We start from the raw sequence: 17,295 nt of genomic DNA on the forward strand, positions 1-17,295 counted from the left end.
ACTTTGGATCAAATCATCTCTTAGTATCTTATAAAACTCTCCAAGAATATCTTTAGAGACATTCCTAAATTGCTTCAGTGAAGGAAGTTCCTGCATTAGGTGTTTCTTATTGTGATGGAATCATAGCACTGAAGAAATATATATATAATTTGTTCCCAAAATGGGGACAAAGTTAGCAGTTTCTTCGATGAACCTGGCTATCTGATAGAGATGTTCGTAGATGTTAGCAGAATGTAAGCTCCCTGAGGACAAGGCAATATCTTCAATAACTCAAAATCCCTCTCTGTGCCAAAGCCCACTTTGGTGGCACTGATATTCTCAGGGCTGCAATGGGTAAAAAGACAGTTTTGCAATCAGGAAGTCCTGCCTCTGAAACGTATTCACTATGTACTTTTGGATCAATTACATCTTCTCTTAGTATCTTACACAACTCCCAAAGAATATTATTAGAGACCTTCCTAAGGAAGTCTCTGCTTAGGAGTTTCCTATTGTGATAGAATCATAGGATTGAAAAAAGATCATTTATTCCAAAAATGGGAACAAAGCTAGCAATTATTTTCAGGAAATAAGCAGCTGTCTGACAAATATGTTCATAAATTGCAGCAGAATGTAAGATCCCTGAGGGCAAGACGTAGGATTTAATGGGGAAAAGGCCAGATTTGGAATCAGGGAACTCCTGCATCTGAAACTTGCTCACTGTGTACCTTAGGATCAATCACATCATCTCTTAGTATCTTACAAACCAATCCAAGAATATATTTAGAGACATTCCTATATTATATTAATGAAGAAAGTTTCAGCATTAGGAGTTTCCTAATGTGATAGAATCATAGGATTGAAAAAAATAAATCATTTATTCCACAATTGGGCACAAAGATAGCAGTTTCTTTCATGAAGCTGACAGAAAGGTTCATAGATGTCAGCAAAATGTAAGCTCCCTGAGGACGAGGCAATATGTTCAAGAACTCAAAATCCCTCTCCCTGCCAAAGCCCACTTTTTGGGGCACAGATAGGGCTGCAATGGATAAAAGGATAGTTTTGGGATCAAGAAGTCCTGCCTCTGAAACTTAATCACTTTTTGATCAAGTATCTTACAAAACTCTCCAAGAATATCTTTAGACACATTTCTAAATTATATTCATGAAGGAAGTTTCTGCATTAGGAGTTTCCTATTGTGATGAAATCATAGGATTAAAAAAATAGATCATTTATTCCAAAATTGGGGAAAAAGCTAGCAGTTTCTTCCATGAACCAAGCTATCTACAAAGGTATTCATAGATGACAGCAGAATGTAAACTCCCTGAGGACAGGTTAATATGTTCAAGAGTTCCAAATCCCTGCCTACTGCCAAAGCCCACATTTTTGACACTGATATTCTCATGACTGTACTGGATAAGAGGACAACTATGGAATCTGGAACTCCTTTCTCTGAAAACTGGTCACTGTGTAAATTTAGATCGATCACATCATCTCTTAGTATGTTCCACAATTTTCCAAGAATATCTTTAGAGACATTTCTAAATTGCACCAATCACAAAAGTCTTTGCATTGAAGAGTTTCCAATTGTGATGGAATCATAAGATTAAAAGAAAAAGATCTTTTTTTCCAAAAATGGGGCCAAAGCTATCAGTTTCTTCCATGAAGTTAACCATCTAACAGGGATGTTCACAAATTTCCGCAGAATGTAAACTCCCTGAAGGTAAGGAAGTAGGTTGTAATTCATAAAGTGACAACTTTGGAATCAGGAAGGCCTGCCTCAAAAATTTGCTCACTGTGTATCTGTGGATCAATCAGTCCTTCTCCTAATATGTTACACAACTCTCCAAGAATATCTTTAGAGATATTCCTCAAATTGTATTAATGAAGAAAGTCTCTGCATTACGTGTTTCTTATTGTGATGGAATCATAGCATTGAAAGAAATAGATAATTTATTCCAAAAATAGAGCCAAAGCTAGTAGTTTCTCCCATGAAGGTAGCCCTCTGACAGAGATGTTCATGGACTACAGCAGAAGGTAAGTTCCCTGAGGGCAAGGCAATATGTTCAAGAATGTGTAATCACTGTCTGATGACCAAGCCCACATTTTTGACACTGATATTCCCAGGGCTGACATCAATAAAAGAACAGCTTTGCAACCAAGAAATCTTTCCTCTGAAACTTTCACTGTGTACCTTTGCATCAATCATACCATCCTTTACTGTCTTACACAATTCTTCACCTATAGCTTTAGAGAAATAACAAAAGTGTAGTAATGAAGGAAATCTCTGCATTAGGAGTTTCCTATTCTGTTGGAACCATAGAATTGAAAGAAATACATCATTTATTCTAAAAATGGGAACAAAGCTAGCAGTTCCTTCCAAGAATCTAGCTCTCTGACAGAAACATTCATAGATGTCAGCAGAATGTAAGCTCCCTGAGGTCAAGACAGTAGGCTATAATGGATAAAAGGACAGCTTTGGAATCAGAAAATCCTGTCTCTGAAATTTGTTCACTGGATCAATCAGATCATCTCTTAGCATCTTGCACAAATCTCCAAGTATACATTTAGAAACATTCCTAAAGTGCAACAAGGAAGCTTCTGCATTAGGTGTTTCTAATTGTGATGGAATCATAGCATTGAAGAAATATATATAATTTGTTCCAAAAAGGGGGACAAAGCTAGCAGTTTCTTCCAGTAACCTAGATATTTAACAGAGATGTTCATAGATGTCACCAGAATATAGGCTCTCTGAAGGTAAGATAGTAGGATTCAATGGATAAAAGGACAGCTTTGGGATCAGGAAGTCCTATCCCTGAAACTTGCCCATTGTGTACCTTTGGACCAATCGCATCACCTCTTAACATCTTAAACTACTCTCCAAGAATATTTTAGATAGTTCTAAATTGCATCCAAGAAGGAAGTCTCTGCCTTAGGTGTTTTTTATTGTGATGAAATCATAGGATTGAACAAATATATACAATATGTTCCAAAAATGGGGGAAAAGCTAGCAGTTTCTTCCAGGAACTTAGCTGTCTGACAGAAATGTTCTAGATATCATAAGAATGTAAGCTCCTTGAGGAAAAGGCACTATGTTCAAGAACTGCAAATCCCTCTCTGCTACCAAAGCTCATATTCTTGACACTAATATTCTCGGGACTGTAATGGATAAGAGGACAGCTTTGGAATCTAGAAGATCTGCCTCTGAAACTTGCTCACTGTGTACCTTTGGATCAATCACAAAATCTCTTAGTATCTTATACAACTCTCCAAGAATATCTTTAGAGGCATTCCTAAATGGCATCAATGAAAGATATTTCTGCATTAGGAGCTTCTTACTGAGATAGAATCAAAGGATTTAAAAAAGTAGAACATTTATTGCAGAAAGGGGGACAAGTCTAGCAGTTTCTTCAATGAACCTATCTATCTGACAGAGATGTTCATATATTTCAGCAGAATGAAAGTTCTCTGAAGGCAAAGCAATATATTTAAGAACTCCAAATCCCCCTCTGCTACCAAAGCTCCAATTTTTAACTTTAATATTCTCAGGGTTGTAATGGATAAAAGGACAGCTTTGGAATCAGGATCTACTGCCTCTGAAACTGGATCATTATTTACCTTTGCATCAATCATACCATCTCTTAGTGTCTTACACAGCTCTCCAATTATATCTTTAGAGACATTCATAAATTGTATTAATGAAGAAACTCCGGGCATTAAGATTTTTCTATTGTGATGGAATCATAGGATTGAAAAAATATATTATTTATTCCAAAATTGGGAACAAAACTAAGCAGTTGCTTCCATAAAGCCACCTGTCTAACAGAGAGGTTCATAAATTTCTGCAGAATGTAAGATCCCTGAAAGCAAGGCAGCAGGATTTAATGGAGAAAAGGACCGCTTTGGAATCAGGATCTGCTGCCTCTGAAATTTGCTCACTGTGTACCTTTGCATCAATCACACTATCTCTTAGTGTCTTACACAATTCTCCACTTATATCTTTAGAGACATACCTAAACTGTATAATGAAGTCTCTTCATTAGGAGTCTCCTATTCTGACGCAATCACAGAATTGAAAGAAATACATCATTTATTCTAAAAATGGGAACAAAGCTAGCAGTTTCTTCTAAGAATCTAGCTGTCTGACAGAAATGTTTGTAGAGAGACCTGAATGTAAGCTCTCTGAGGACAAGGCAATATGTTCAACAATTCCAATCCCCTCGCTGCTGCCAAAGCTCACATTTTTGACATTCATATTCTCAGGACTGCAAAGGATAAAAGGATGGCTTTGGTGTCAGGAAGTCCTGCCTCTGAAATTTGCTCACTGTGTACTTTTGAATCAATCACAGCATCTCTTAGTATTTTACAAAACACTTCAAGTATCTATTTAGAGACATTCCTAAATTGCATCAGTGAAGGAAGTTTCTGCATTAGGAGCTTCCTACTGGGATGGAATCATAGCATTGAAGAAATATATATAATTTGTTCAAAAAGGGGGGACAAAGCTAGCAGTTTCTTCCAGGAACCTAACTATTTAACAGAGATGTTCATAGATGTCACCAGAATGTAAGCTCTCTGAAGGAAAGGATTCAATGGAGAAAAGGACAGCTTTGGGATCAGGAAGTCCTGTCTTTGAAACTTGCCCATTGTGTACCTTTGGACCAATCACATCACCTCTTAGTATCTTAAACTCCTCTCCAAGAATATCTTTAGAGACATTTCTAAATTAATGTGAGATCCCTGAAGGCAAGATAGTAGGATTCAGTGGAGAAAAAGACAACTTTTGGGGATCAGGAAGTTCTGTCTCTGAAACTTGCCCATTGAGTACCTTTAGACCAATGGCACTACCTCTTAGTATCTTAAACTACTCTCTAAGAATATCTTTAGAGACATTTCTAAATTGCATCCAAGAAGGAAGTCTCTGCATTAGGTGTTTTTAATTGTGATGCAATCATAGGATTGAACAAATACATGCAATATGTCTAAAAATGGGGACAAAGGTAGCAGTTTCATGAAGCTAGCCATCTCACAGAGATGTCAGTAGAATAGATGCCAGTAGAATGTATAGATGTCAGTAGAATGTAAGTTCCCTGAAGGCAAGGCAGTAGGATTTCATAGATTTCATAGAGAAAAAGACAGCTTAAAAATCAGGAAGTCCCGCCTCTGAAACTTGCCCATTGTGTACCTGTGGACAAATATCATCACGTCTTAGTATCTTAAACAAATCTCCAAGAATATCTTTAGAGACATTCCTAAATGGCATCAATGAAGGAAGTCCCTGCATTAAGGGTTTCCTATTTTGATGGACTCATAGGATTGAAAGAAATATATCTTTTATTCTAAAAATAAGGGCAAAACTAACAATTTTTTTCCATGAACCTAGCTATCTGACAGAAATGTTCATAGATGTTAGCAGAATGTAAGCTCTCTGAGGTCAAGGCAGTAGGTTATAATGGATAAAAGGACAGCTTTGGAATCAGGAAGCTCTGCTTCTGAAACTTGCTCACTGTGTACCTTTGGATCAATCAGGTCATCTTTTAGTATCTTCCACAATTCTCCAAGAACTTTAGAGACATTCCTAAATTGCATTAATGAAGGAAGTTTCTGCATTAGGAGTTTCCTATTGTGATGGAATCATAGTTTAGAAAAAATAAATATTTTATATGAAAAATGGGGACAAAGTTAACTATTTTTTCAAAAAACCTAGCTGTCAGACAAAGATGTTCATAGATGTCAGCAGAATGTAAGCTCTCTGAGAGCAAGGCAGTAGGCTGTAATAGGTAAAAGGACAGCTGTGGAATCAGGAAGACTTGGCTCAGAAACTTGCTGTGTATCTTTGGATCAATCAGATCCTCTCTTAATATCTTATACAACTCCCCCCAAATATCTTTAGAGACATTTCTAATTTGCATCAATGAAGGAAGTTTCTGCATTAGGAGTTTCCTATTCTGATGGAATCATAGAGTTGAAAGAAATAGACCATTTCAAAAAATGGGAACAAAGTTAGCAGTTTCTTCCATGAACCTAACTGTCTGACAGATAAGTTCATAAATTTCAGCAAAATATAAGATCCCCTGAGGACAAGGCAATATGTTCAAGAACATGAATTCCCTCTCTGCTGCCAAACCTCACGTTTTTGACACTGGTGTTTTCAGGGATGTAATGGATAAAAGGACAGCTTTGGAATCAGGAAGTCCTGCCTCTGAAACTTGCTCACTGTATACCTTTCAATCAATCTTATCATTGCTTAGTATCTTATGCAACTCTCCAAGAATACCTTTAGAGACATTCCTAAATTATGTTAATGAAGGAAGTCTCTGCTTTAGGAGTTTTCTATTCTGATGGAATTATAGGATTAAAAAAAATAGATCATTTATTCCAAAAATGGAGAAAAAGCTAGTAGTTTCTTCCAAGAAGCCAGCTGTCTGACAGAGATGTTCATAAATTTCCACAGAATGTAAGCTCTCTGAAGGCAAGGATTTAATGGAGAAAAGGACAGCTTTGGGATCAGGAAGTCCTATCTCTGACACTTGCCCATTAGATACTTTTGGACCAATTGCATCACCTCTTAGTATCTTAAACAACTCTTAAAGACTTTCCTAAATTGCATCAATGAAGGAAATCTCAAATATATCATTGATTCCAAAAATGGGGCAAAGCTAATAGTTTCTTCCATGAACTTAGCAATATGACAGAGATAGTCAAAGATGTCAGCAGATGGTGAGCTCCCTGAGATCAAGGAAGTAAGCTATAATGGATAAAAAGCTTTAGAATCAGGAAATCCTGCTTCTGAAACTTGTTCATTGTGTACTTTTGGATCAATCAGATCATCTCTTAGTATCTTACAGAACTCTCCAAGTATATATTTAGAGATATTCCTAAACTGCATCAAAAAAGGAAGTCTCTGCATTAGGTGTTTTCTTATTGTCATGGATTCATAGGATTAATTAAATACATATCATTATTCCAAAATGGGAACAAAGGTAACAATATATTCCATGAACCTAGCTGTCTGACAGAGATTTTCATAGATATAAGCAGAAGATAAGCTCCCTGAGGGGAAGGCAATATGTTCACGAATTCCCAATCACTCTCCACTGACAAAGCCCTCATTTTTTGGCACTGATATTCTCAGGGCTGCAGTCAATAAAAGAACAGCTTTTCAGTCATGGAGTGCTGCCTCTGAAACTTGCTCACTGTGTACCTTGGGATCAATCACACCATCTCTTAGTACCTCACACAATTCTCAAAAAATATCATTAGAGACATTCCTAAATTCCTAAAGAAATCAAAGAATTCTCTACATTGTGAATTTCCTATTGTGATGGAATCACAGGATTTTAAAAAAATCATTTCTTCCACAAAAGACGATAAATCTAGCAGTTTCTTCCATGAACCTAGCTATCTGACAGAGATTTTCAAAGATGTCAGCAGAATGGAAGCTCCCTGAGGGCAGGGCAAAGGAGTTGAAGAACTCCAAATCCCCCTCTGCTGCCAAAGCTCCAATTTTTAACTTTAATATTCTCAGGGTTGTAATGGATAAGAGGCCAGCTTTGGAATCAGGATCTGCTGTCTCTGAAAATTGCTCATTGTTTACCTTTGCATCAATCACACCATCTTTTAGTATCTTACACAACTCCCCAATTCTATCTTTAGAGACATTCCTAAATTGTGTTAATGAAGAAAGTCTGTGCATTAGGAGTTTTCTATTGTGATGGAATCATAAGATTGAAAAAAATACATTATTTATTCCAAAATTGAGAATAAAGCTAGCAGTTACTTCCATGAAGCCACCTGTCTGACAGAGATGTTCATAAATTTCAGTAGAATGTAAGACCTCTCAAGGATGGGCAACAGAATTTAATGGAGAAAAGGACAACTCTGGAATCAGGAAATCCTGCCTCTGAAACTTGCTCACTGTGTACCTTCAGATCAATCATATCATCTCTTAGTATCTTACACAACTCCTAAAGAATATTATTAGAGACATTTCTGATATGTATCAATCAAAGAAGTCTCTCTGTTGGGAGTTTCTTATTATGATAGAATCATAGGATTGAAAAAAATAGATCATTTATTCCATAAATGGACAAAAAGCTAGTAGTTTCTTCCAGGAAGCCAGCTGTCTGACAGAGATGTTCATAAATTTCCACAGAACATAAGCTCTCTGAAGGCAAGGATTTATTGGAGAAAAGGACAGCTTTGGGATCAGGAAGTCCTATCTCTGAAACTTGCCCATTGTGTACCTTTGGACCAATCACATCACCTCTTAACATCTTAAACTACTTTCCAAGAATATCTTTAGAGACATTTCTAAATTACATCCAAGAAGGAAGTCTCTGCATTAGGTGTTTTTTATTGTGATGAAATCATAGGATTCAACAAATATCTACAATATGTTCCAAAAATGGGGGAAAAGCTAGCAGTTTCTTCCAGGAATCTAGCTGTCTGACAGAAATGTTCTAGATATCATAAGAATGTAAGCTCCTTGAGGAAAAGGTAATATGTTCAAGAACTCCAAATCCCTCTCTGCTACCAAAGCTCGTATTTTTAACACTAATATTCTCAGAACTGTAATGGATGAGAGGACAGCTTTGGAACCTAGAAGATCTGCCTCTGAAACTTGCTCACTGTGTACCTTTGGATCAATCACAAAATCTCTTAGTATCTTATACAACTCTCCAAGAATATCTTTAGAGATATTGCTAAATTGCATCAATGAAGGAAGTTTCTGCATTAGGAGCTTCCTATTGGGATGGAATCAAAGGATTTTAAAAAGTAGATCATTTATTGCAGAAATGGGGACAAGTCTAGCAGTTTCTTCAATGAGCCTATCTATCTGACAGAGGTGTTCATAAATTTCAGCAGATAAAAGTTCTCTGAAGGCAAAGCAATATATTCAAGAACTCCAATTCCCTCTCTGCTGCAAAAGCCCCCAATTTTGACCCTAAAATTCTCAGAGTTATAATGGATAAAAGGGCAGTTTTGGAATCAGGTTGTACTGCCTTTGAAGCTTGCCCATTGTCTGCTTTTGCACCAATCATATCATCTCTTAGTGTGGGGGAAAAGCTAGCAGTTTCTTTCATGAAAAAACTAATCTGACAGAGATGTTCATAGATGTCAGTAGAATGTAAGTTTCCTGAAGTCAAGGCAGTAGGATTTCATAGAGAAAGGACAGCTTAAAAATCAGGAAGTCCTACTTCTGAAACTTGCTCACTGTGTACCTTTGGACAAATATCATCACCTCTTAGTATCTTAAACTACTCTCCAAGAATATCTTTCGAGACATTCCTAAATGGCATCAATGAAGGAAGTTCCCTCATTAAGAGTTTCCTATTTTGATGGACTCATAGGATTGAAAGAAATATATCTTTTATTCTAAAAATGGGGACAAAGCTAACAATGTTTTCCATGAACTTAGCTCTCTGACAGAAATGTTCATAGATGTCAGCAGAATGTAAGCTCCCTGAGGTCAAGGCAGTAGGTCATAATGGATAAAAGGACAGCTTTGGAATCAGGAAATTCTGCCTCTGAAACCTGTTCACTGTGTACCTTTGGATCAATCAGATCCTCTCTTAATATCCTATACAACTCTCCAAGAATATCTTTAGAGACATTTCTAATTTGCATCAATGAAGGAAGTTTCTGCATTAGGAGTTTCCTATTGTGATGGAATAATAGTTTAGAAAAATAAATATTTTATTTGAAAAATGGGAACAAAACTAGCAGTTTCTTCCATGAACCTAGCAATATGTTAGAGATGGTCAAAGATGTCAGCAGATGGTAACCTCCCTGAGGTTAAGGCAGTAGGCTATAATGGATAAAAAGACAGCTTTAGAATCAGGAAATCCTGCTTCTGAAACTTGCTCACTCTGTATCTTTGGATCAATCAGATCATCTCTTTGTATTTTCCATTATTCTTCAAGAACATCTTTAGAGACATTCCTAAATTGCATCAGTGAAGGAAGTCTTTGCATTAGGAGTTCCCTATTGTGATGGATTCATAGGATTAATCAAATACATATAATTTATTCCAAAAATGGGGACAAAGCTAACAGTATCTTCCATGAACCTAGCTGCCTGACAGAGATTTTCATAGATATAAGCAGAAGATAAGCTTCCTGAGGGGAAGGCAATATATTCAAGAATTCCTAATCATTCTCCACTGACAAAGTCCACATTTTTGACACTGATATCCTCAGGGCTGCAGTCAATAAAAGAACAGCTTTTCAGTCAGGAAGTGCTGCCTCTGAAACTTGCTCACTGTGTACCTTGGGATCAATCACACCATCTTTTAGCACCTTACACAATTCTCAAAAAATATTATTAGAGACATTCCTAAATTCCTCAATAAATCAAAGGATTCTCTACATTGTGAATTTCCTATTGTGATGGAATCACAGGATTTAAAAAAATCATTTCTTCCACAAAAGAGGATAAATCTAGCAGTTTCTTTCCTGAACCTAGCTATCTGACAGAGATTTTCAAAGATGTCAGCAGAATGGAAGCTCCCTGAGGGCAGGGCAAAGAAGTTGAAGAACTCCAAATCCCCCTCTGCTGCCAAAGCTCCAATTTTTAACTTTAATATTCTCAGGGTTGTAATGGATAAGAGGCCATCTTTGGAATCATGATCTGCTGCCTCTGAAACTTGCTCACTGTGTACCTTTGGATCACTCATATCATCTCTTAGTACCTTAAAGAACTCTTCAAGAATAAATTTAGAGACATGCCTAAATTGAATTAATAAAAGATGTTTCTGCATTAGGAGTTTCCTAATGTGATGAAATCATAGGATTGAAAAAATAAATCATTTATTCCAAAATTGGGAATAAAATTAGCAGTTATTTCCATGAAGCCACCTGTCTAACAGAGATGTTGATAAATTTTAGCGCAATGTAAGATCCCTGAAGGCAAGGCAGCAGGATTCAATGGAGAAAAGGACAGTTTTGGAATCAGGAAATCCTGCCTCTGAAACTTGCTTACTGTGTACCTCGGGATCAATCACATCATTTCTTAGTATCTTACACAACTCCTAAAAAATATTATTAGAGACATTCCTAATATGTGTCAATCAAAGAAGTCTCTGTGTTGAGAGTTTCTTATTGTGATAGAATCATAGGATTGAAAAAAAAATAGATCATTTATTCCAAAAATGGAGAAAAAGCTAGTAGTTTCTTCCAGGAAGCCAGCTGTCTGACAGAGATGTTCATAAATTTCCACAGAATGTAAGATTTCTGAAGGCAAGGCAGAAGGATTTAATGGAGAAAAGATCAGCTTTGGAATCAGGAAGTGTTGCTTCTGAAACTTGCTCACTCTGTACCTTGGGATCAATCAAATCATCTCTTAGTATTTTATACAACTCTCCAAGAAAAGACTTCTAAATTGCACCAATGAAGGAATTCTCTGCATTAGAAGTTTCCCATTCTGATAAAATCATAGGGTTAAAAAAATAGATCATTTATTCCAAAAATGCTTAGATGTCAGCAGAATATAAGCTCTTTGAGGACAAGGCAATATGTTCAAAAACTCCAATTCCCTCACTGCTGCCAAAGCCCACATTTTTCACACTGATATTCTCAGGGCTGTAATGAATGAAGAGACAGCTTTGAAATCAGGAAGTTCTGTCTGCAAAATTTGCCCATTGGGTACCTTTGGATCAATCACAGCATCTCTTGATACCTTACACAACTCTCCAAGTATATATTTAGAGACATTTCCTAAATTGTATCAATGAAGGAAGTCTCTGCATTAGGTGTTCCTATTGTCATGGATTCACAAGATTGAACAAATATATATATATATATATATATATATATATATATATATATATATATATATATAATTTGTTCCAAAAATGGGGACAAAGCTAGCAGTTTCTTCCATGAATCTAGCTATCTGACAGAGATGTTCATAAATTTCATCAGAATGTAAGAACCATGAAGGCAAGACAGTAGGATTTAATGAAGAAAAGGACAGCTTTGAAATCAGGAAATCTTGTCTCTGAACCTTGCTCACTGTATCTTTGGATCAATCACAGCATCTCTTAGTTCCTTACAAAACTCTCCAAGTATATCTTTAGAGACATTCCTAAATTGCCTCAGTGAAGGAAGTTTCTGCATTAGGTGTTTCCTATTGTCATGGATTCATAAGATTGAACAAATATATGTAATTTGTTCCAAAAATGGGCACAAAGCTAGCAGTTTCTTCCATGAATCTAGCTCTCTGACAGAGATGTTCATAGATGTCAGCTGAATATATTGTGGGCAAGACATTATGTTCAAGAACTCCAAATCCCTTTCTGTTGTCAAAACCCTCATCTTTGACACTGATATTTTTAGGGCTGCCATGGATAATGGAAAAGCTTTAGAATCAGGAAGTCCTGCCTCTGAAACTTGCCCATTTTGTTCATTTGGATCAATCACATCATCTCCTAGTATCTTACACAACTACCAAAGAATATTATGAGGCATTCCTAAATTATATCAATCAAGGAAGTCTCTGCATTAAGAGATTCCTATTGTGATGGAATCAGAGAATTGAAAAAAAATTGACCATTTAATGCAAAAATGGGAACAAAGCTAGCAGTTACTTCCATGAAGCCAGAGATGTTCATAAATTTCAGCAGAATGTAAGATCCCTGAAGGCAAGACAGTAGGATTCAATGGAGAAAAAGACAGCTTTCAGATCAGGAAGTCCTGCCTCTAAAACTTGCCCATCATGTACTTTTGGACCAATCACCCATCTCTTAGTATCTCTTACTCTTCATCTCTTAGTATCAAACAACTCTCCAAGAATATCTTTGGAGTCCTTCCTAAATTGCATCAATGAAGGAATTCTCTGCATTAGGAGTTTCCTATTGTGATAGAATCCTAGGATTGAAAAAAAAATAGATCACTTATTCCAAAAACAAGCAATGGGAAAACTTTTTTTTTAAAACCTGTGTCCAAAGGGTAGGAGGCTGGCCCATTTTCCACGCTTGACCAAGCCAGCCTCCCTCGGTCTGGCCCACGGCCCTCACCTGCTCACTTACCAAACATACATCAGGATGACCGTCCGCCAGCGCAGAACTGGGTGTGTCACAAGATTGAGAACACCAGGTGCTGAGTCTTGGATGTTCCCTGACCCTCCAAGTGGTTTCAATTTGATCCTCAGCCTCTCTTTTCCATTACCACAAGCTATGGAGTGCATTATGGCCTCGGCTTTTTCCACAGCCCCTTGGGAATGCAGCCACCTTGGTGATTCAGGGAGCAGACTGCCAAAAAAAAGAAAGAAAGAAAGAAAGAGGGGGAGGGGGGCCAAGACCATGAAAACTCATTCCAGCCAGACACAATTTCCTCCAAGCCTCCCTTTTCTCCTTCACGAATCAGTTAGAGGCATAAGCTTATAAGGTCATCTTGCCTGCATTTTCAGACTTGGAGAACAGAGGGAGGGCTCAGCTGGTTTCCAGAGCCAGGAGAATAATCAGCTATTTCCGATTTCAAGGCAGTGCTAAGCAACAGCAATAGCTTGTCTGTCCCAGTGTTTCCAAATCAAGCAGATCTTCAAGGACACTTCGGCTTTCTGCTCTGTCATGGGAAAATAAACAAGTGCCCAAGCCATTCGGGGTCACTGCCAGATCTGGAAACCCAGCAACCAGATATAAAGAGGACCCTGCTTGGTAACCTGGGAAGTTTCCATCCTAAAACTCAGTTCTGAATTATCCCCTCCATAGCCATCCATAAACAAGTCTTCTCTATTCTAGTCATGTAAAGGGTCTTAGTTGTTATGGAGTCTGAGCTGAGAGATTCTGAATAAGAAGAGCTCTAAAGCAGGAAAAAATTTCAGAGTCATCTTAACCTTATTAAGCACCTACTCTGTGGCAGGAACCGTGCTAACCCTTTCTCTTGACTAAGAGGGTAACTGAGGTCCAAGGTCACAAAGGCAGGAAGCAAGAGGCAGCCAGGCTTTCTGATGCTAAAGCCAATGGGCTTTACCCCATTCTTTAAGCTCCAATCCTATTTTATTTTTGTAGCCCTAGAGTAGTATATTTAGGAGCAAAAAGACCTGGATATCCTCCACTATGGTACTCCAAGGAGGAAAGGTATCATGGAAAATGGATGGATGGATGGTTAGACCTGGAGACAGAAAAACCTGAATTTGAATCCTTTCTCTATTACAGGCTACAGGACTCTCACAAAATCACTTAACCTTGTAGCGCCTGAGACATTTCTTCAATTCATTAGCTGCAGAGAAGATGCTAATAGAAGGCGTTTGCTCACCAAGAGTTCTCAGCATCAATTATATGAAGGTCCGGTTGGGGGAAAAATAGAATATAAAGTGGGCGATCTCCCCAGGAGACAAAATCCAATTAATTAGTTACAAGCACGTCAGTGCAATGAGACAACTATTTGGCACTAAGGGAGCCAGCTTTCCCAGAGTGCTCCCCATGCATCATTCTAGTCCTACAGCTTCCATTTAAAAAAAAAAGAAAGAAAGAAACAGATCCAAGAATTAGAGAACTTAAAGTTGTACTTTGGTTTCTTCCATGCAAAGCCTTCCAACAACTTACCAGGAAAGGAGAAAGAAGAAAACCCCGAGAGAATTTGAGACAAAGGCCAAGGTACGCCAGTCCCTGATGCAGTACCCTAGCACGGCATAGAATGCAATGCCCACGGCAAATGTCATGTTGGCCAATGAGCCTGAAAATGAAATAAAATGAAAACAATAAACCCCAAAGTCATCTTAAAATACTGCAGGAAAGCAACATGAAGAAGCAGTAAAGCCTTTGTGAAAAATAAAAAAACAGAAACAAAATGGATACCCATCCATTGGAGAATGACTGAGCAAATTTTGGTGCATGAATGTAATGGAATAGAACTGTATCTTGACAGCAATACAAGGTAAAGCATTGGGCCAGAAAACCTTTGCTAAACCAGTTCTAAATCTATGATTCCCTTAATTCAGAGAAGTGGGGGAAGGGCTGGATAAACTGAACAGAACCAGGAGAACAACATACACAGGAACTACCCTAAATAAAAGTAATAGTAGCCAAACTCTGCAAAATTGTAAGGATCAGTCTCAAGCCATGGAAACAAACAACTTCCTCCCTTCTTCTTATTCACAGTAGACAGCCAGTCTAGTCATCCAATTTCTCAGCATTGCAGGAAGGACCATAAGGCAAGGCTATACACTAAGCGAGATCCTTCACCAAGATTTTGGTAGACCAATGAAATCAAAGGTCTGATTTTAAAAGCTTCAAAAATTGGCTTCATACTAATGAAATCATAATGAGTTTTTTTTGGCCAGGAGCCAGAGACAGCAGATGCAGAATGTTGGTGGAGGGTGCAATGAGAAAGAGAAAGAAAGAGAGAGAAAGAGAGAGACAGAGAGGAAAAGAGAAACAGAGACACAGAAACAGAGAGAGAGAGAGAGAGAGAGAGAGAGAGAGAGAGAGAGAGAGAGAGAGAGAGAGAGTTTTTTAAGCACTTGCAAGCACTGTCAGACACAGTAGCTATGTTGGTTACATCTGCTTAACTCTCTGTTTCTATGTTATAGAAAACCTCAGTGGGTGAGGAGAAGGGTATAACAGGAAGGGAATATGATGTTTACAAAAGGCACCAATAAAACAAAAAAAGAAAATATAGGAACTAAAACATAATCCGAAATAAATGGCTCTTTTAAACTGGGTATAATTATTTGGGAAGGAATAGATGTTGGAAGAGACTTCAGGGATGATCTAGGAAGTTAAGTGGCTTATTCAAGCTCACAGCTGGTTCCTGCCATGGTCACACAGCCTATGTTCTTGGATGAAAGTGCCCAGAGCCTAGCCTAGGACTAGCCCCCAGCAGGGGTTTAATCAATGTTCACTGAACTGAATTGCTTCAAGGCAGCATCTAAAAAGTCCACTTATGGTCCAAGACAAGTCGCTTCCCCTATAAGATGGGAATTGTTACAAATGCCTGCTTTGACCTCATGGGGATCGCTGGAGAATAAATGTCTGCACCCTTGCTCTGAGGCCATTCATCAGCCCTCAATATGATTTATTCTTTGTACACAAAAGCCAGAAATCAGCCATGCCCTACAGCTTTTCTTAGGGGAAGCCATGAGGATTTGATTTTGTACTTTTATTGTTCTAGATTTTATGAGCTTCATGGGATATTAATTTGCTGCTCGGTGGGAGGTTCGGGCGGAGAGAAGGGCAAAGAACTCGGAGAAAGGACTCAGAGCAACAAGAATCACGTGGGCAAAAGAGGCAGAAGAGGAGAAAGGAAAGGACACCTCAATTACCTTGCAAGGTTATTAGCCCAGCCAGAAGCATTAACTCAACGGAAGGATGCTTTAAATTAACTGCCGAAGACAAGGGATCCACTGAAAAAAAAAGGCTCCCTTCCCAGGCCAGAGCAAACCAGGGCTTTGTATGGAGGGATTAAGCACAAGAAATCAATCATGTGCGTCATTAAAAAAAAATGAAGCCTCCGCCATCCCAAAGAGCAAAATGGTCCTCATGATTGGAAAGGAAGAGGATGTATTATTAGCTCAGCAGGCAGAGTTCATTGTCAGGGGAGGAAATAAGGGGGATCTTGAAAGGACAGCATGGTTCTGAACAAGGCTTTTTCCCTTCATAATAATGGCTAGCATTTAGATTATGCTTCAGCGTTTCCAAATATCTTACCTCATCGGATCCTAACCATAACCCTATGAGGTGGGACCCATTTGACAGATGAGGAAATTGAAGTTGAAGTGGCTGAGAAAACTAGACAGGATTCACATTATGTCTTCCTGACTCCTGGCTTTCAACAGCCCCAAAAGGCATACAAAACCTGGAGTCTCCCAGTCCTTGTCCCAAGCCTCAGGAGGGCTGCCCCCTGATCAGATTCAGCCTCAGCATCTATAACAGAGAGAAGGCTGTGTCCTGTGGCCCATCCCCTCCATGTTCTGCTTTCGGGCTGAGGCTGAGATTAAATGTGTTGTCTTTTCAGATCTGTTTTGGGGCTGACGTCTCCCTGTGGGGTGGAGGTGACCCTTAGCTCCCCAAGGGTAGGCTTGCAAAAGGCACACTGACTGAGGTGCTCCCCAGGCACCGAGTCACAGTCGGAAAGGCTGTTCTCTAAGGTACATGCACCAGCTGGTTTCCAGGATACTGGTGACCCCCTGAGAATGAATCTTATCGGCTTCTTCACCTCGAAAAGACCATTGACTAAGTTGCTGAGGATGGATCTGTACCCATGGGGTGAAATCATTTGGTTCTCTCTAGGAAGCACTGATTAAATGCCTGCTGGGGACTAGGAACTGGGAACTGCTGTCTCCTGATTCTCTCAAACATCCTAAGGTTTCCTTTTC

At 38.5% G+C, this 17,295-nt stretch overlaps 1 protein-coding gene across 2 annotated transcripts in view; it reads right to left on the reverse strand.

Annotated features, from left to right (window-relative positions):
• Positions 1 to 17,295, reverse strand: part of LOC100922431 (solute carrier family 22 member 15-like) — a 176,514-nt gene that overhangs the window by 89,662 nt on the left and 69,557 nt on the right. For both annotated transcript variants that reach the window (XM_031956891.1, XM_031956890.1), the window contains 2 exons: positions 14,525 to 14,654; positions 13,007 to 13,228 (listed from right to left, as the gene is read on the reverse strand). In XM_031956891.1, the coding sequence (XP_031812751.1) occupies positions 13,007 to 13,228; positions 14,525 to 14,654 (352 nt within the window). The remainder of the gene's footprint in view (positions 1 to 13,006; positions 13,229 to 14,524; positions 14,655 to 17,295) is intronic.

Source organism: Sarcophilus harrisii, chromosome 2 (genome assembly GCF_902635505.1).
Source record: "Sarcophilus harrisii chromosome 2, mSarHar1.11, whole genome shotgun sequence".
Taxonomy (NCBI): Eukaryota; Metazoa; Chordata; class Mammalia; order Dasyuromorphia; family Dasyuridae; genus Sarcophilus; species Sarcophilus harrisii.